At 54.1% G+C, this 20737-nt stretch overlaps 1 protein-coding gene across 1 annotated transcript in view; it reads right to left on the reverse strand.

The window, feature by feature from the left end:
- The window catches only part of LAMC3 (laminin subunit gamma 3), a gene marked incomplete at its 5' end in the record, with an annotated part of 62533 nt that overhangs the window by 13821 nt on the left and 27975 nt on the right, over positions 1-20737 (reverse strand). Inside the window, 13 exons of the mRNA XM_081238068.1 lie at positions 69-145; positions 527-732; positions 1753-1894; positions 3215-3393; positions 3886-4028; positions 4698-4851; positions 5669-5914; positions 9468-9656; positions 11327-11545; positions 13707-13825; positions 14004-14196; positions 16101-16211; positions 19077-19213. Of these exons, the coding sequence (XP_081094194.1) occupies positions 69-145; positions 527-732; positions 1753-1894; positions 3215-3393; positions 3886-4028; positions 4698-4851; positions 5669-5914; positions 9468-9656; positions 11327-11545; positions 13707-13825; positions 14004-14196; positions 16101-16211; positions 19077-19213 (2115 nt within the window). The remainder of the gene's footprint in view (positions 1-68; positions 146-526; positions 733-1752; positions 1895-3214; positions 3394-3885; positions 4029-4697; positions 4852-5668; positions 5915-9467; positions 9657-11326; positions 11546-13706; positions 13826-14003; positions 14197-16100; positions 16212-19076; positions 19214-20737) is intronic.

Genomic DNA, 20737 nt, shown 5'->3' on the forward strand with positions numbered 1-20737 from the left:
AATGGCTGGGCTCCCTTCATGGTTGTGTGGCCAGGACCTCACCATGCTCCCAGGGCATGGGGGCTCACCTCCTGGCGAGGGCACGGGCCTCTATGGCCAGATGGCTCCAGTTGGTGGGCTGGCCGAGCCCTTCCTGAGGAATCGCCTTTAGAGAAGAGAGAGAAATAGGAGGAAACTGATGGTCCATCCCTGAAGGGCAGGGCCCACATCTGGCTAAACTGTCAGGCAGACCTGGGTGATGCCACTTATTTCATAAACACTCAGAGCCAGCTACAAAGTCAGCATCCAGTGGGCAGAGCCCTAGAGCTTGGAAATAACAATAACGACGCCTACCACTTGCTGGGCATTCACTGTCTACTTGGAATACGGCTCGTTCTTTGCAAATATTATCTCACTGCATCGCCAGAGGAGGCACTGGGTGACCGCTATTTTGCAGGTGAGAAAACTGAGCCTCCCAAAGCAGGGGGCGGGGGCATGCCCCAGGCTCAGTAGAGGGGAGGAGTTGGGGAGGGGTCCCCTGGGGTACCAGAGATGCAAGGATGGTGGCTGCATGCAGAATCTCCTCTTCTGAGGACTCCAGCACCGCCTCTAGGTCTGCCAGCTGGACGCAGGTCTTCTCAGCTCTGGCCTGGGCACAGTGGGCATTCCTGCTCAGTGCCTGCAGCTGCTCCCGGGCAGCCTTCACAGCACCCTCAAGGCCTGTCACCTGCTCCAGGAAGTCTTCCTGGGCCCCTGCAGAAAGCCCAGAGTCCAGGAGTCACAGAGCAGTCGAGATTTCACAATCAAGTCTGCAACTTCAAGGGGCCCCATCTGTGTCCCCTACTCCCCCTGGGCACAGCTTGACTCCATCACCAGGCCTGAGCACTGGCTCCAAAGGAAAGGCCTCCCCATTTTACAGATGTGAAGGCTGAGGCCCAGAGCTGGCAAATCATGACCCAAGGTCCCCCACACAGGACATCAGCCACAGAGGAAGGACTGGAAGGAATCCAGGCCTTCTAGATCCACAGCGAACAATTCCTGAACCTGAGACAGCAGTGAAACCCGCCTTGAGTCAGCTCTGTAACTCGTAGCGTGGCTCAGTGTGGGAGTTTCAACGCACAGCATCTGATAGCTCCCTATTTTGTTAGTCTTGCAAACAGGTGCTCAGCTCACCTATGGCTGCTACAGGAGTGCAGGTGCTTGTGAACACGAAATTTAACAGAATAAGCAATTCACGTTTGATGCTCCTAAATTTCAGTGTCCCAGGGACAAATTCCACATGGACTGAATGACCATCTTTTTTCTTATTTACCCATTTATTTTCTATGCTGGGGATACAGCAGTGAGCAAAACGGCCAACAGTCAAAGACGGCAGGAACTTTACCTGTTCAGCACCTGGGACAGCGCCCCAATGATTATTTGTTGAGTGACTGACTCAACGAATAAACCCAACCCCTGTCCTCACTGAGCTCATGGGTACAGTCTAGGTGGCGCAGGGGGCATGGGGACGGAGGCTATAGTCAGAGGCTGATATTAATAAGGCTACAAAATACAACTGGGTGAGGGATATTGAAAGAGAGGTCGGTGGGATGACAGGACTGCATAGCAGGAGGAACTCACTTAGTTGGGGAGGTCAGACAGGCTCTCCCAGCAAGTGAGTTCTCCTAGGGGTGAACCCGACTGAGGTCAGCCTGAAGGGCTCCAAAGGGGGCATCTGACCAGCCAGCCCCCTCCCCTTGCCTCCCAGTCTCCCACTCTGCTCTCCCACTGTACCTTGCAGCAGGGGGTGGCCCTGGTAGACGTCCCCCCATGGGGCCTCTCCCTGTAGAATGTCCACTGGTCCCCAGGGCCTGCCACAGTTTGACCCCTGCAGCCACCCTTCCATCAGGGTCAGTCTGGCCTTCAGCTTGGCAGCCTGGAGGGGTCAGGGAAGGAATGGTGTGTGAGGTGGGTGGCCTAAAGTCCTGCTTGGAAACCTCTGCCTGGCCTGCCCGCCCCGAGCATTGCCTTCTCCAGTCCTACCCTGGGCCTCAAAGCTAAGCACACACCGGACCTCTGAGAACCAACCGTGCCCACCCTGTCCTCAGAGCTGTCCCTTCCCTTCTCATACCCACAGCACCTGCTGGCATTCAGCCGACCACACCTCTGCCCTCCTGAGGGAGGGAAGCCCCAGGAGGATTACTGTCTGTTTTGCTATGTTCCCAGGACTTGGCACAGAGCAGGCATGTGATCCCTGCAGGCTGAGTGAGTGTGCTTTGCAACGTCTCCTAGCCCCATTCTTTCAATCATATGAACAATACACGCATTTATGGAGCACTTGCTAGGAGCCAGGTAGGAGCAACCGCTGGCCACACACCAGCTCACATTCACCTTGTAACCACCCTAAGGGGCAGCGGATACAGGCCCCGAGCCCACTCCTCGATTCCAAAGTCCAAAATGCTCTGAAAACTTGCAAAGCTTTCCATTTCTTATTGGGTGGCAAAATCAGGTTGAAAAAACCCTGCACTCATTTAGAAACAAAACTGCTCTGAACAAGGCTACTTACGATCTTTATTTACCCCCTTGGTGTGACTATTCCCCTGTTTTCCTGCAGATGTATCGCTGGGTTTGATTAGGGGGCTGGCCCAGGCACTGCTGGGAGTGGTACCTGATATTCAGCACACACCATCCTATCTTTCTACGGAACCATCACTGGTTTCAGGTTAAGGGGCTGCAGGTCTGAACGATTTCATTTTGGAGTAGGAGACACACACTGAAACTTACCAAGGCTGTCACCTGCCTGGGCATGTGACAACTAACAGGGTTGGGGGGTGGGTAGGGGAACCCCAGAGGTCATGCTCCTGACCCCTGCACAACACCACCTCCCTGCCTGAGATACTACTTGTGTCCCATAATGGGCATTGCCCTCCTCCTGACCCTCCCCCAAAGGGCCTTCTGTGGTCTCGTCCCCATTGAACTTGAGAAAGTGTGAGTGGGTGGCCTGGGTGGTGGGGAAGGACTATAGCAGGAGCCACCTTTCTCCTGTCCGCTCAGGAGCCAGGGGAGGGCAGAGGTGGGGCTGGGCCAGATGGCTGCGTGGGCACAAGAAGGAGGTGGCCGGTGGTCCCAGAAGGCCTGAGAGCTGTGGGTAAGTGGGCATTTCCCGGTGCCCAGCACAGAGCTGGTGCTCACTGGGGGCGTGACATGAACAGAAGGTGGAGCGGCCCTGGGCAGGGCCTGGATGGGGAGGGCTCACCTCCTTCTTCACCAGGGCGTAGCAGGACGGGCACTCCTGGCAGTGTGTGCCGCCGGCCGTGAGGAAGAAGTTGTCCTGGCACAGGTCACACTTGTAGCCCACAAAGCCGGGCCTGCACACACACGTGCTGTTCTCATGACATTGGGCCGAGGCGGCGCCCAGCGGGGAGCACCTGCAGGCTGGGGGGCGGGGCAGACGGCGCTGGGTGCCCTGATGGCCACCCCACACTGGAACCCCCAGGTCCCCTGCACCCTTGCACCTGGCTGCTCCAGACCCCGTGGGCAGCTCAAGTACATTCCTGGGTCCTTCCTGGGAGACTGATTCAGAAGGCTGGAGGGGATGGCTGAGAGCCTGAGTTGTTTCAGTGCCCCTGGGATCTGAGGACCAGTCAGGTTTAGGACTGCCACGCAGTCTAACCATACAAACGAGGCCCAGAGAGGTGGCCTGATGGCCCCAGGCACACAGGAATTCAGCAGTGGAGTCTAGGACTAGATCCTTGGCCTCCTATGCTGTCTTCCGCTCTGCTCACTCCCTCCATGTTCCCACGGCTGCTCTAAGAAAACCTGCCCCATATCTGATCTCTCTCCTGCTGCATGGCCGTCTTCCCCATTGGTCCTCTTTCCTAGAAGCCTCACTCTCTAGGGAGCCTGGGAAGGACCCGGCTTCCTTACCCCGGCAGCCCTTGATGGAGAAGCCGAAGAAACCCAGCTGGCATCTGTCGCAGGCCTGGCCCTCGACGCCTGGACGGCAGGGGCACTGCCCGGTCTTGGGGTGGCACTGGTCCTCCTGGGAGCCCAGTGGGTGGCACTTGCAGCTACGACAAGGAAAGGGACCCAGGTCTGAGTCCAGCTCTGGGCCATTCCCATTCTCACCTCTGCCGGCTAGGGCTGGTGATCAAGCCCTCTGTGGACAAGGCCCCACCTCTGTGTCGGCACATGTCAAACAGCTTCCCTCAAGCTGTGCCCTGGAAAGCACAGTCTCATAAAATGCTCCCCACCCAAAAAAAAAAAAGGTATGGGGACCTATATACATTTGGACTATACCCTTCAGTTGGAAAGTCACCATGCAATTAGCATATTAAAGGCCTGAGAAGTCCGGTCAGGAAGAAACCTGTTTGCTTCACTGGGCATTTCCCTGGAGTTCTCCACTGCTCCCTAAAGACGGTATCTAAGCTGCTGCTGTGACCCAAAAGGTCACAGAGTGACAGAGTTACCGAGAAGGGAATCAGAGACCAAACCAGCCCCTGCCCACCTGGACATCCCTTAGGGCTGCTCTTGGCCTGCATCCTGGGCTGGCAGGGCCATGAATCTGACTCCCAAGGGACCGTCCCTTTGTCCCCCTTCAGTGCAGGGCACAGTGTACCTGGCAGTGGGCCTGGGACGACACATGCCAAGCCAGGCCCCTCTCTGGAGGCTCCCTGGAGACTTCTTCCATCCTGGAGAAACACCCAGGGGAAGGGCACCCACAGCCTCACCCCACCCACCTCTGGCAGCCCCTGCCAGGCTGGAGGTCGTAGAAGCCAGGGCTGCAGTGGCCACAGTCTCGTCCCGTCACATGAGGCAGGCAGGAGCACTGGCCGGTCACTGGATCACAGGGTCCCTGCTCACTGACTGAGCCCGCCTGGTCGCAGCTGCAGGCTGGGGGTGGGAGCAGGAAAGGGTGTTGGGGAACCATGCCGATCATCTGTTCAACCTTTGGGGACCCAGGAGAGGCAGAGAAGATGGGGAGCCCACAGAGATGACTCACATTCAGCTCAGACTCCTAAGCAGTCTCTGCAAAAAGGTTCTAGGGCTGGGCTCAAGTCTCAGCCCATTTTCTATGTCCTTGGAGAGACAGCCCAGAATAGTCGTGGTGGCAGATGGCCCTTCTGAGCCTGCCCTGAGTCCCCACAGGCTGGAGAGAAGGCCAGAAACTTGGTTGGGGGTTAGGGGCAGACCTCTGTTCCCACTGTTTTGGGCCACTTGTCTCTGCTCTCCTGGGCCCCATAAAACAAGAGGCGACAGGTGCTGCATGCAGCAAGGGCTCAGGAGCAAGTAAATTTGGGGCAAATGCTGAGCTTCTCCCTGCAGCACTTGTGGAAGCCTCCCATGAGCTCACGCACAGAGGGCTGAGCATCTTGGTGGGGAGGCATGGCCTGACAGGAAGCCCAGGGGCAGGACAAACATGATGAGTGCTGCAGGCCATCTGGGACAGTCTTGCATGCCAACTGTGGAGCGTGAGATAAGTGCTAAATTATCCGGGCAGGAAAAAAGAAAAATCACAGGGTCAGAGTTGATCAGATCCCAAGACTGAAAGACCTCAGAGAAGAGCAAACCCTTACACTTTCTTGACAAGGCAACAGGGAAGGTGAGTAATCTGCCTAAGGTTGCACAGCCTTGCAGAGCAGCCAGCTGGATCTGGTGGAGAAGGGGCCCACCACGCCCCACCCTGTGGGTCTGGGAGGGGGGTACTCACGCACGCATTTGTCTGCGGGCCGAGGGGACAGGGCGCTGCCGTAGAAGCCTTCCTCACAGCTCTCACAGTGGGCACCTGTCGTGTTGTGTAGGCATCGCAGGCAGCGGCCAGACAGGGGGTCACAGTTGCCCACTGCGTTGGGGTCCACATTCCCACTGCACTGACACAGCTGGCAGGGCTGGGGGGCCCCAGAGAGCCCCAGCGGGTCCCCAAAAAAGCCATCATCACAGATCTCACAGCGCCACCCTGGGAAAGGAGAAACCTTGTGTGACTGAGGAACCCAGCCCGCTGGGTCCATGAGGGGTGAGGCCGGGCATGAACCCAAGTGAGCTCCCTCAAGTCTCCTGTGGAGCGGAGCAGGGGCTCTGGGGTCAGTCTGACCCGGGGCCAGGGCCCAGCTGGGCCATTAGCAGGCTGTGTGGTCTTAAGCAAGTCACTGTGCCTCTCTGAACTTGGGCTCCTTGTCTGCAGAGTGCGGACAATAATGGCAGCTACCTCAAAGGACTGTTGAGAAGGTTTGGTGAGATCACTCGTGCAAGCACTTAGCATAGATCCTGGCACATGGCTGGTGCTCAGCAGTAGTGGCCGTCATCACCCATTCACCATCATCAAACTCCTCGTCATCATGTCATCACCCACATTCTCCTCATCACCACCGTTCTCTTCATCAGCTCCTTGACCACCATCTTCATCATTACCGTCATCATCGCCTTTGTCGACGTCACCTTCATCTTGATCATCTCTGTCATCACTGTCATCCATCATCTTCATCATTATTGCCATCATCTTGATCATCACCTTCCTCATCATCTTCCTTGTCTCCATCTTCAACATCACTGTCACCCTCCTCTTCACTCTCCTGTTCCTCATCCTCTCCCCCATCTCCCTCCCTCAGCTGTGGTTGCTTTTTCGTTTGTGGTTTCCGACCCCTTTGCCTTTTCTGCTTCTCATGGTTTCTGAACTCCATTTGGACTGTTTATTTCATACTCCCACCTTGCTTCCTGGGTTTGATCTGGGGCTGCTGCTTCATCTGCCAGCCCCAGGGTTACTGTGAGTCTCAGAAAAGAAGGGGTGTGAGGAGGCTTTTGGAGGGTCATGGCCTGGGAGATTCACTCTGAACACAGACGGGGCATAAAAGAACACACTTGTACCATGTGCTTCATGCAGTGTCAGTTCATTCTTGGTAAATACACCTACCTCTCTGTGTATATCTGCATGAAACAGACTGGGGGGGCTCTGGGGGTGGCAGGATGATGGGCATCTTAAGTTGTCTTCTTGCTTGTATGTACGTTCATGTTCCTCTTTACACTTTTACAAACAGTTTACATTGTTACAATGAGTATTACTAACTTTATAATTTAAAAAATAGCTACTGTCATGGTGAAAGATAGTTGTGGGCTCCCTGCGTCCTCAAAGTTCATTGGTCCAGTTGAAATCAAGTTAATGCGACTAAAGGCAGGCAACCTTGAACATGGAGAGGAGGAATACTAAGGAAGAGATGAAAAAAAAAAGAGAGAAAAGGAAGAAAAAGAAAAATCTGAATGGAGTTCAAGGTAGAGGCTAGTGTCTGGCTTTGAGACTCTGAAATAGAAATGAAGTAAGAGGGGGGAATTCAATGATTAGGACTCCATGCTTTCACTGCAGAGGGCCTGGGTTCAATCCCTGGTCAGGGAACTAAGATCCCACAAGCGGCGCAGCGCTGCCAAAAACAAAAAAGTAAGACGGGCAAGGGGGAGATTGAAGCTGGTGGTGAAGAATGTGGTCCCCAGAGTTAACCTGCCATCCACTTGGGACCAGGTGAGGACAGCTCCCAGGTAGGAGGTAGCTGCAAGGGTTCAGGATGGTAGACACGTGAGGCAGGCAGGGATCAGGCCTTGACCCTGGTCAGTCTCGGCTCAGACTGTCTGGGTGAGGGCTTTGGCGGGACCTGAAGGATGCTGGTGTGATAAAGACAGGAACTGGTACAAAGCCCCAGGGCCTCACGTCGACCCCAGGGAGTCTTCTCAGGGTTCCCCCTGTGGACAGCGGTGCCTTGCTCCCCCCAAATCCTCCCTTGGGTAACTTCTCTAAGTGTCCACCCTCTCACTGAGTGGGGTCCCCTCGTGTTGCAGGCCAGAGGAAGCCACAGGTAGGGAGCCAGAAAATGTGGGGAAGTTTATGGAAACAGAGGGGCATCATGATGGCAGCGGGCGGGGTCCTGTGGTGGGACCTCACTCCCTCAGTTCTTGGGACCCCTGCTCTGGGGCATCTCCCCACCCTGCTAGCCATCAGGGAGCTGCTTTCAGAGTGGTCCCAACAAGGCAGGCATCTGACAGGACCAAGGTAATGGGCTGTCCTGATGCAGCCACAGGTACTAGATGTAGAACCAGATGTCTGGGAACCTTGGAACATTATGCCAAGTGAAACAAGCCAGGCAGGCACAGGGCTTCCCTGGTGGCGCAGTGGTTAAGAATCGCCTGCCAATGCAGGGGACAAGGGTTCGAGCCCTGGTCCGGGAAGATCCCACATGTCGCGGAGCAACTAAGCCCGTGTGCCACAACTACTGAGCTTCCGCTCTAGAGTCCGCGTGCCACAACTACTGAGCCCGCGTGCCACAACTACTGAGGTCTGCGCACCTAGAGCCCGTGCTCTGCAACAAGAGAAGCCACGGCAATGAGAAGCCTGCGCACCACAACGAAGAGTAGCCCCCGCTCGCCACAACTAGAGAAAGCCTACGCACAGCAACAAAGACCCAACGCAGCAAGAAAGGAAGGAAGGAAGGAAGGAAGGAACAAAGAAGCTGGACACAAAAGGACAAACACCGTCTGAGTCCACTTACATGAGGTACCCGGAATAGTCAAATTCAGAGACAGAAACTAGAATGGTGGCTGGCAGGGGCTGTGAGGAGGGAGAACTATTAAACAATAATTTAATGGGTGTGAAGTTTCTATTTAGGATGATTTTTAAAAATTCCGTGGCTGGATGGTGGTGATGGCTGCACAACATTTTAAATGTACTTAAGGCCAGTGAACTGTACACTTAAAAATGGTTAAAATGGCAAATTTTATGTTATGCGTATTTTGCCAAAATTTAAAAAAATCAATAATGGCATATACTGAAAAACCATTGAACTGTACACTTTAAATGGGTGAATCACAGGGTATGTGAATAATATCTCAATAAAGCTGTTTTTTTTTTTTAGAAAAATCAGATGCCTAGGATGACTCTGAGTCCTGGAGAGGGAATGAGGAACAGGGAGAGAGCTGGGGATGGGGACACTTCTGCTTCACACATTATCTGGTGACAGTTTAAAATTTTATTTATTTATTTATTTATTTATTTGATGTACCATGTGGCTTGTGGGATCTTAGTTCCCCAACCAGGAATCGAACCCAGGCCCACGGCAGTGAAAGCACCACGTCCTAACCACTGGATTGTCAGGGAAGTCCCACGATGACATTTTTTTAAAGCTGAAAGTTCAATCAGAGGTTTTCCACCTTAACTATGTAAAAGAATCAGCCAGGAAATTTGATAGGAATACGGATTCCTGAGCTCTGTCTTAAGCTACTAAACCAGGCTCTGGGGGGCCAGGACCGGACATGAGGATTTCCAAAATTCCATGTGGTATGTTCAGTGGCTCAAGTTCTGACAGGAACCCATTCAGCCCGGGGCCCTGGCGATGGGGCTATGAGACTCAGTGACCCCAGAGGTCAGGCCTGTCACCCCTAAGCTGGGCCCCCCGTCATCTGTCACACTCCAGACCCAGGACTCACTCCTGGAGGCCGGGCAGAGGCAGGGCCCCAGGGCATGAGCCACTCACCTCTCTGGCCGGGGGGGCAGTGGGTACACACCACCTCTCTGCTGTCTGGGACGGTCATGCAGGCCGACTGTCCAGGGCACGGACAGGGCTGGCAGTCATCGGCTTGGCCTGTGAAGGGGTTGCCGTAGAAACCTGGCAAGCAGTGCTCACAGGACGGGCCCTCAGTGTGGTGGCCACATAGGCAGATCCCTGAGGGGCAAGACAAGCACCTGGTCACCACTGCCTGAGCCCAGACGCTCCAGAGACAGCAGGCAGGCTTCTGGCCGTGGGGGTCACAGAACACGTCCCAGGCAGAAAAGGGGTGGGAACACTTGCAAGGTGGAGGCAGCATAGCCCAGGGATGAAGCGTCCACCCCAGGTTCACATCCACCACTTACTGACCGTGCGAACCTGGGCACCCCTGTGCCTCAACGTCCTCACCTGCAAAATGGGCATAAATGGCTCTGACCTCAAAAGGTTTTCATCAGGATTCAATGAGGCCATGCAGTCCAAGTGCCCTGCACAGTCTCTTGCACACAATTATTATTACTGTCGTCCTTATTATCTTGTATTCCAAAACCTGTAACCGAACCAGCTGACGATACAGCTAGCATTTGCTGTCACAGTTTTCCTTTTCCTCTTCCTCTGTGTCCTCTTTATCTTTTTAATTGAAGCCTCCGTGTCCTCTTAACTTCAGGGACAGTGACACAGAGCCAGGATTCTGGCCTTGACATGAGGCTCCCGTTTAGGGGGTCTATGGGTTTCCAGAGGCTTCCTGGTCTCATAGAACAGAACCCCCGTCTCTGCCCACTGGTTTCTAATGAAGGGGATTCTGCAAACCCCCTTCTCAAGCCCCATAGCATCTGGAGTCTTCTCAGAGCTACTGCCAGGGACTAAGGGAGGAGTCTGGCCGAGAAGGGGTTAAGCAAGACCAGTACTTCCCAGAGGCCCCCAGCAGCACCCAGCAGGGACTGAGGTGAACAGGAGGAGAGGGGACGCAGGGCGGACAAGCAGAGCAGGGGTGGCATCCAGGGGGAGCAGTCACACCTGCCCTGCTTTCCGCTGGTCCCTGTCTTGGCCCAGCACCCACATGCTCACTACTCCTCCTCCCATCCAGGGTGGACAGCAGTGGCTGCTGTGCCCATTTTACAGATGAGGACTCGCCCAAATGGAGCTGGAAGTCATGCCAAGGCAAGGGGCTCTGAGGGATGACAAACTAGTCCCATCTCATGAGACAGCTCTCCTGGAGCACTGCATAGAAGGACTATGAGGGCTCATCTGGCTCAATTAGTGATGCCTGCCATGGGCACAAGAAGCGGGGAGGCCCCTCATGTTGCCGGCGCATGCCCATCCTGGCTGGCCTGTTCATTCCCAGGTTACTGTGCTTTGCCAGCTGAGAAAAGGCATTCCCTTTTCAGAGACCCCAGCAGCTCCAGGAGAGCAGCAGGGCGCTGACCCTCCCACCTCCTGTGTGAGGGACCAGCATCCAGCCCGTCAGGCATCTCCTGCCCAGTGACTGTGGGCGAGGTCTTTCCCCAGGTTTCCTCTGCTACAAGTGGGGATGAATAGCTGGTACTGAACTTGTGGGAGGAGTAGCTCTGCCACCTATTGGCCATGCAGCCTCCCTGCACCTTAGGTCCTTCACCTGTAAGATGGGACAGGAACGGTCCCGGCACCGCCAGGGGTTTTTGCAGGATTCAATGATATAGCATATAAAAAGGTGCCTAGCACTTGGAGGGCCTCGAGGACACCATTTTATCGGTATTGTTTTTCGTGATCACTTACATGCTCACAGCTGACCCCGTGCAGGTCAGTACTCATCTCGCTGTTCTGTGTGCCCAGGTGGCCTTGCGGGGGGGGGGGGATGCAGGGAGACTCACCTGTGTTGGGGTCACAGGTGCCATGCTGGTTACAGGTGCAGGGAACACAGCTGGCATAGGGACCCCCCAGTGGTGGCTCCCTCTTGTATCCCAGAGCACAGGACTCACAGAACTGGCCTGTGTAGCCCCTGGGACATGAGCAAGTCTCCACCCAGGAGGCTGGTGGAGACAGCCCCCGCCGGGCCGACGTGAGCCGGACCTCAGTCAGGAACACTGGGTCTGCAGATCGAGGAGAGAGAGAGAAGGAGAGAGTTCCATGCACATGTTTCTCCCCCAAACCTTCCTATTCACATAGGTAAAAGGCAAAGGGTTATTGGCCCATGTATACAAAGGCAGTCCATGGATCGCTTATAATTTTTAAAAAACAGACCAAGGGCAAAGGAAAAAATAGGTAATTTTCAGAAGGAGAAATAGATATGGCTGGGAATTTTACAGAAAGACATTCACTCTCACTGGTTATTAAAGATGTGTACATTTAAAGACTGTTTTCATGACCCTCAGATTGGTGAGCATTTTACAGTCAGTGACAGTGGAGGAGGTGGGTGTGGGGAGCTCAGGCTCGGGACTGTGGGGATACAAATCAGGAGGTCCTGCTCCTGGTAACACGGCAGTAGCTCCTCTCAGACCAACCTTCCCACAGAAAACAACTAGAAACTTGGGACAAAATATAAAAACTATCTGTAAACACCGGAGGAAAACCAGAGCAGGTAAATAGGGGAAGAGAGTGGACATTTGTCATCAGAATATAGATTGGTACAGCCTTATTGAAGCAAAATTTGACAGCATGTGTCAAAATGTAAAATGTGCACCCTTTGACCTAACATTTCCATTTTGAGGAATCTGTCCTAAAGACACACTTGCACGAGGATAAAAGACCTTTACACGAAGCTGTTCCCTGCAGCGCTGTTGGCAATGGTGAAAAGCTGGAAACCGCTTCAATAGCTATGAATAGGGGGGTGGGTAAAACTTTATGGGGCATCTCTACCATGGAGTGATACGCGGTGGACATGGCCAGCCTTTTCTGCGTGTAAGGCAAGTAGCAACCTCCAGGATGCACTGTTAGCTGAAAAAAGCAAGTGGTAGATCCTTATACTGTGGGTTCACATTTCTGTATTAAAAAAATACAAATGTAAGTACATGAACACAGAAAGGTCTGGAGTGACACACCCCGGAACGTTGTCAGTGGGCAGAGGAGGTTTGGGGGGTGGGGTGAGAAGAGTGTCAATATGTCCACGTGCGTCTCCAGTTCACCCCCAGCACGGGACTGGCCTAAGTAGGTGCTTTGTAAACATCTGTTAACTGCCGGCTGAGTGAGTGACAGAAGGAAGTTCTGGAAGCTGCTGGAAAGAGTAAAAATGAAATTCCTGCAAGGGGGGGTCTGGGGAGCAGGGAGTACTGGCCAGGATGATGGGGATGAAGACAATTAAACCACAGCCCCAAAGGGGAGGAAGGTCTGGGGCTGGAGGGGGCTGGGTTACAACCCCCAAGCCTTGGACTCAAAGGCACCCCAGGAAAAGCTGGCCATTGAAGCCAGGGGTTCTCAAAAGGAGCAAATCACCCTCCTAGAAGCAGTGACTGGAATTCATATGGTTATTTTAAAATATCATTTACTTTCCTTTTATTTATTCTGTGTACTATAGTTAGAATATTGTACTGTTTTTTAAAAATTGTGTCTAGGCTATAATATCTGTGAATTTCATTTCCAGATGTTAAAGGGGTATTATATATGAAAGATCTGTTCTAAAAAGAGGGCATGGAGGATCCCTGGTCTAGGCACATACAGGTATGGGGTGGGGAGAAGAGAAAGTACATTAAGGAAAAAGGGAGGAACCAGGAACAGTCAGAGGACCATCAGGGCAATCACCCAGTGACCAGGATGAGAGGTGGTGAGAAGTCCGGGTTGAAGTTGAGATGACTTAGCTGGCTGGTTCAGAGAGTTTAGAAACCAGGCTTTCTCTAGGTGCAACACCTCCGATCACCAGCAGGGGGAAGCGATACCCTGGGAACCCTGGCCAGGCCCCCGAGGCCAGCACCAACCTAGGGACCCCTAGGGTGCGGCCTCCTGGCAGTGGCGGACTCTGCCATGGTGCGACCACGCCAGGCTCTTGGCTGCCTTGTGGCCAAGCACCTGTCCCTTAGAGCTGTCCGTCCTCAGGCCCCTCACCTGTCCAGCCCCTGCCTCTGTTCCCAGCATCCACTCCTGCTGCCCTTACTGGTTATATGAACTTGGGCAAGTGTCCCAACCTCTCTGAGCCTCAGACTCCTTTTCAGTAAAGTGGGGATGATGATCACCTGCTGTGAGGACTCAACAAGGCTATGCACGAAAGAGCCCGGGGGCCTAGCTGGTTTGGGGGCTGGGGGTGTCCCTCTCATTACTCACTGGAAGGGCCGGCACTGTGGCCACTGGCCTGGATGTGCAGAGCAGTCAGATTGGTGAGCAGCCGCTGGAAGTGGAAGGCGGGCAGCGGAGGGTCCACGTCCTCGGAGGTCTCTTGCAACCTGGCAGGGGGAGGGGGTCAAAGCAGAACCTGAAGCCCGGGGCAGGTGGTGCCAGGAATCCTCCAGCAGGAGTGGGGAGGGCGGGAGCCCCCAGACCCCAGGGAACCAGGTGTGCCTGGACCTCAGGGACCACCCCGACTGCTCGACCCCATCTCTCAGGACAGAGCAGGACACTTACAGGAACTTGAGCTGCACCTCCCCCTGTTGCCTGGTGTCCAGGGAGCTGGGCGAGCTGGAATGCCGCAGAGTCAAGGTCAGACCCGCCCCTTCCAGCCTCAGCCTCGCAGGGACGGGGGAGCCCCTGGGGGGGACCCGGAATGTCAGTGTGAGGGGCTGCCCGTAGCTGAACCGCTGGTCTCCCAGGAACTTCTCTGAAGACAAGAGAGGGCAGCTTTGACGGTCTTCAATTAATTAGCTGGATTTTAAATGTCTACACTGATTTTATTGGCAATTAAACCTTCAAAAGAGAAAACTACAAAACCAAAGAGTCCCTGCACAGACGATGCTGAGAGTGGCCCACTCATACCTCCGCAGACAGGGCTGGCTTCCTGGGCATGTGACCCTGGCAGTTACCTGGGGCCCCACATGCCTGGCTTAACGCTCTGCCGTCACTATCTTGACACTCTTAAGACTTTTATCTTGGAACTTGGGTTTTGTAAGTGAAGTGCCATGGGACAAGGGAGTCTGTACAGGAGGAGAGGAGAAACTCACAGTATGCAAGGCGGGGGCACCTGCCCGCCCGTTCACACAGTGTTCATGACACCCAACGCCCCGTGAGCTCAGAATCCCTAGGGACCCGCATCCATGGTATTTCGTGAGGCTCAAAGCGAGTACCAGGCAAGCGTGCTACACGTGTGACTAAGCAGGGGCACTGACAGCCTCCAAGGGCCACACTTTCCATGGGAATCAGAACTTGCTTCCAGTGGAAAGACGGCAGATGCACAAAGGACCAAGGGGCCCTGTCATAGCCCGTCTTACTTTGTCATTTCTCTGTATTAGCCAAGTGCTTAGGCGGAAAATCATGACACAGAAGGAAAGGGACCAAAAGACACCCCATCCTTCCTCCCTTCAGGCCTTCTGTACTCACGAGTGTTTGTTGAATGTGTGCATAAAAAGAAGTGAAATAAAAACGGTTGAGTTCACCCACCACCTGCCCTGCCCACTGCAGTGTGCCCAGCACACCCAGCAGAGAACGCAGCAAACACCTGAGTGAATAACTCCTTCTTAAATCTGTTGACAAAGCAGCGAGGGAACAGAGCGTGTTTTCAGCTCTAGGGCTTCTGAACTTGGAACACCTGCCCCAGGAGGGGACCCGAGGACCCCATGTCTTTTGTTTCCTGGCTGCAGGGCACATGGGTGCTGCATCCACACAGTTCCTCAGACATCTGAGTGCCTCTCTCTAGCCCCTCTTGCAGAGAGAGGGAAAGGGCAGGACTGGGTGAAGGGAGCCAGTGGACCCCAAATCTGGCCACAGTGGAGCTAAGAATGGGCTCCAGGCTCCTGGTCTGAGACAATTTCCAGGAGACCAAAGCTGCCCTAGTTGGTGGGGAGTGGTTCAGAATAATCTAAAACGTCTTGCTTCTACAGGAATACCATGGTCCCAGGCACGGGGGTGCGGTGGCCTGGCAGGGTGAGACGCTGATGGGAAACGCGCAGGGATTGTCTGGGGTGCGACAGTGGCCTGAGGGAGCCCTGGGTGGCAAGGCTGTGATGAGGAAGCAGAGGCTGTGGGGCACGTGGTCGGCAGGAAAATGGCCCCCAAAAGTGTCTGGGTCCTGATCCCTGAAATCTGTGAATATGTTATGCTGCATGGCGGGGGCAATTAAGGTTGCGGTGGAATTAAGGTTGTTAATCAGCCGGACCTTAAAGTAGAGAGATTATTTTAGATTACCCAGCTGGGCCCAATGTAATCACAAGGGTCCTTCAAAGATGGGAGAGGAAGGCAGAAGAGGTGGTGTCAGGAAGATGCAACATGAGAAAGATTTGACCGGCTTTGAAGGAGGAGGAAGAGGCCACGAGCAGAGGGATGCAGGCCGCCTCGAGAAGCTGGGAAAGGCCAGGGAACGGATTCTCCCCCAGAGCCTCCCCCAGAAGGAGCCCAGCCCAGCCGACACCTTGATTTCAGCCCAGAAAGACCCGTTTTCAACTTCCGACCTCTAGAACACTAAGAGAATACAGCTGCGTTGCTTTTAGCCACTAAGTTGATGGTAATCTGTGATAGTAGCCACAGGAAATGAACGCGGGCAGCCCTGCCCCTGCCTGTGGAGGCAGGTACCTGGTGCTGTGAGCTCCTCCTTGCCCTCTGGGTCCAGGAGAAGCCCCCTCGGGCTCCATTGTGCAGGATGCTCTGGGCCCCCCATGCTTCTGGTCCGCCAGCCCTCGGCTCCTAGACAGCAAACACACACACAGGGACCCTGTGAGGCCCTGGAGGGTGGCCTCTGCCCACTTCCACTTCACACCCTTTCCCGGGTCCCAAGGACGACCCCCAGAGGCCTGAGTGCAGCCTGAAACACCAGGACCCAGGGAGGGGAGAGACTGTTCTAGAGACAGGCCAGGGGGGGATGAGAGCCGGCTGGTGACAGCAAACGCTCTGTGCCCAGAGCCAGGCAGCTCGGAACCCCATTCCAGATCAGGATGGGGGTCTTGGGGTGGGAGGTGGCTCCAGGAGGAGCTGGGAGGCTCAGAGACCCGGCTCTGTTGGGGCACAGTCAGACCTCTGGGCCTGCCTTGTCCCTTCAGTGGGCTTTTATCTTTTTAAAAATATCTATTTATTTATTTGGCTGCACCGGGTCTTAACTGTGGCACACTGGATCTTTAGTTGCAGCATGTAGGCTCTTAGTTTCAGCATGCAGGATCTAGTTCCCTGACTAGGGATCGAACCTGGGCCCCCTGCATTGGGAGCATGGAGTCTTAACCACTGGACCACCAGGGAAGACCCCTTCACTGGGCTTTGAGCACATGACGAGGACATGAGGACAGCCGGGAGACCCCATTGTGGGCAGTCTCTAACGAGACTGGACTTGACCTCGTCTTCAGGTCTTCAGAGGATTTCCTCGCCTGTGACCTCACCACCCCGTCCTTCCGGGTGTGTGTGCCACGAGCCCCACTGCACCCAGGGAGGCCACCTGGTTAGGAAGTGGCCAGGTCAGGGTGGGAACCCAGTCCCTGTTCAGTCCACCCTCCCTCTGGTGATGGCAGTACACCAGGCACAGTCGGGCACAGAGCAAGTGACCTCCAGAGGGTGCTCTCCAGGGGGGCAGCTGGAGAATACGGTGGAGGCCCAACACCTGGGGCAAATCCTTCAGAGGATTTCCTCGCCTGTGACCTCACCACCCCGTCCTTCCAGGTGTGTGTGCCACGAGCCCCACTGCACCCAGGGAGGCCACCTGGTTAGGAAGTGGCCAGGTCAGGGTGGGAACCCAGTCCCAGTTCAGTCCACCCTCCCTCCGGTGATGGCAGTACACCAGGCACAGTCGGGCACAGAGCAAGTGACCTCCAGAGGGTGCTCTCCAGGGGGGCAGCTGGAGAATACGGTGGAGGCCCAACACCTGGGGCACCCAAGGGGTGAGGAGGGAGGGATGAAGAAACAGAAAGAGGTCAGAAAGGGGAAGTCCGGGGCTCCTCCGTGCTAGACTAGGCTCTGCCCCTTTGCTGGCTGTGTGACCCTGGGCAAGTTACTTAACCTCTCTGAAGCCAGTTAGTGCCTCATCTGCAAAATGGGGGCAATGAGGTACTGTGGTCCCGGTAGCAGTTCTCAAGTTGGTTTGAATATCCTGGGAGATCCCTAAGTCTCTTTCAGGGGGTCTATGGCATCAAACTATCTTCTAAATAACATTAAAATGTTATTTGCGTTTTTCATTCTCTTTCTTACAGTGAGAATTTTCCAGAAGCTACAGGATGTGTGATATCACAACAGACTAAATGGCAGAAGCCGTGATAAGAATCAGCTGACTTCTATTAAGCCAGACAAGGAGATGTGCAAAAATGTAAAACGGGTGTCACTCTTCTCAAAGTTTTTTGTCTTTTAAAAAGAGGGTTATTTTTCACAGGCAGAAGTTATATTTTGTTATAAGTTTACTACGGTCATCTGTAAATGAATTAATACACAGATATTTAAAAACTACTGTTTTGATTTCTAATACAGAAAATATCCATATAAACAACCAACATAAACAAAAGGACTTTGAGGTTCTCTCTAATTTTCAAGAGCATGAAGGGATCCAGAGATCAAAAAGCTTGAGAACTGCTGGCCAAGGGTGTTAGTGAGATCACGTGAGATGCTGAGACTGAAGTGCCAAACCCAGGGCTTGGCTCCAAGTGAGGAGGATCGTGGTGTTATTCTAGGATCTATAAAATGAGTCCCTTCTGACGCTGACAACCTGGACTACAGCCCAAGTGACCACAATGCAGTCCCCATTCCAAGCCCCGCTCGGTCCTGCTTTCTGCGTGGTGTCCAGCAGAGGGCGCACTGCTCCCCCTGCATCTGGGGCGCCCCAGAGCCAGCCTTGAGGTTCTAGCTCCCTGGGGGAGATGCGGGGGTAGGGAGACTCAGTGGGCATGGCAGGGACCCACGCAGGCCATGATTTAATCTAGAGTTCAGAGCTCCACTGCTTTTCTGCTCCAAAGATCCACCTGGAGCTGGGGGGCCCAGGTCCCCACAGCACCCCTGGACCTAGAGGGAAGACCTGCACAGCAGTGAAGAGCAAAACTCGGGAGCTGATGAACCCAAGATGCCAACAACTAAGTTACGTGACCTTCCTTTTCTGGGCCTCAGGTGCCTCATCTGCAAAATGGGGATGAGAATATCTACCTGCCAGAGAATCCAGGAGGTTCCATGGACATAACAAGCTAGCATACAGCAGGTGCTCAATAAATGTAGGCCAGGGGATTGAGCCCAGATTCCCAGCACTAGGATACACCAAGGGGGCCAAGGAGCAACTGGAAATTCCCCCACAGGCTCCAAAGGCTGCCAGGTGCCCACCCCCCACCCCTGCTGGTGGCTGAGGAAGAAGGCAGTGTCCAGAAGGGAGCCAAGGGGTGCAGGTAGGTGCTGGGGGTACTGAAGGACCCAGAGGGGCATGGCCGGTGTGTGGGCCTGTGGGAGACGCCCGGGCTGGGGCCCGAGGCTGCCCCCTCCTTTCCACACCCACCCATACCACAGGATCTCCCCAGAGCAGGACCCAGGACCGCCCGTCCCAGCTGCGCTGGGAGCAGACCCCTCGGAGGTGGCTGCAGGGGGGGCACTTCTTACCCAGGCGGAAGTCGGAGAGGATGTGGTGCTCCCGGAAGCGGGCAGCGGCCATACACGCCCTGGAGTGGCCGTAGCAGAAGCAGCTGCTGCAGCCGACTGGGCTGTGCGACTGCAGGTTAAATGTGCCAGGGCGACATCTGCAATGGAGGCAGACATGCCCACGGGGGCCAGATGAATTGGCTACATTCGGGGGATCCCAGCTAGACTAACCAGAGCCCAGAATCACTGGGGAAAGTTGTTTTAATTTCAGATTTACAGAAGAGTCGCAAAGATTGTAGACACGAGTTCCCATTGCCTTTTCACCCAGCTTTTCCTAATGTTACCATCTGCCATTACCAGGGTACGTTTATCAAAGCCAAGAAATTAACACTGATTAACGTTATTTCCTAAACCCCAGACTTTATTAGGATTTCTCCCCCTTTTCCACGAACGTCTGTTTTCTGCTCCAGGATCCCATCCAGGACATGGCATTGCATTTAGCGGTGTCCTTAATCTCATCTGTAACAGCTTCTCGGTCTTTCCTGGACACTTTTGACAGTACTGGTCAGATATTTTGTAGAATGTCCACCATTTGGGTTTGTCTGGTGTTTTTCAAGATTAGACTGGGGCTGTGGGTTTGGGGAAGAAATAGAGGCGAAGTGCCCATCTTCTCACATCATATCAGGGTAAATGATACCTGTGTGATGTCACTGGTAATGTATGACATCACTGGTCATGTATGATGTCACTGGTAAAGTTAACCTTCACCATTTAGTTAAGGCGCTGCCTGCCGGGTTTCTTTTCTTTTCTTTCTTTCCTTTTTTAAATATTTATTTGGCTGCACCAGGTCTTAGTTGCAGCACACAGGATCTTCGTTGCCACGTGTGGGATCTTTAGTTGCTGCACGCGAACCCTTAGTTGTGGCATGTGGGATCTAGTTCCCTGACCAGGGATCGAACCCGGGCCCCCTGCATTGGGAGTGTGGAGTCTTAACCACTGGACCACCAGGGAAGTCCCCGCCAGGTTTCTCCACTGCAAAACTGCCATACTCTAGTCATCAAAAGCAAGTCACTGGGGCTTCCCTGGTGGCGCAGTGGTTGGGAGTCCGCCTGCCGATGCAGGGGACACGGGTTCGTGCCCCGGTCCGGGAGGATCCCGCATGCTGCGGAGCGGCTGGGCCCGTGAGCCATGGCCGCTGAGCCTGCGCGTCCGGAGCCTGTGCTCCGCAATGGGAGAGGCCACAACAGTGAGAGGCCCGCGTACCGCAAAAAAAAAAAAAAAAAAAAAAAGCAAGTCACTAAATCTAGCCCAGGGTCAAGGGGAAGGGAATTAAGCTCCACCTCTGGGAGGGGGGCAGTAATCAAAGAATCGTGGACCTATGGTGAAAGCATCACAGTAATTAGTAAATATTTTGAGGGAGATATTTGGGGGCCATGCAAATATCCTGTTTCTTCCTCAAGTTCTGCCCACGAATTTCAGCATTCATCAGCGGCTCTGGCCTACAGCGATCGTTACTCTGATATTGTAACAGTGCTTTAATATTTCCCTCATCCCTTCTCCATTTATAATGTGGAATTCTTCTGCCAGGAAGATTTGTCCCTTCATCCCCCTGTATTTATTTATTCACTCATCTATTTATATCAGTGTGGACTCGTGGATGTTTATTTTATACTTTGGGTTAT

This window comes from Mesoplodon bidens (assembly GCF_964165515.1).
Source record: "Mesoplodon bidens genome assembly, chromosome: 6".
Taxonomy (NCBI): domain Eukaryota; kingdom Metazoa; phylum Chordata; class Mammalia; order Artiodactyla; family Ziphiidae; genus Mesoplodon; species Mesoplodon bidens.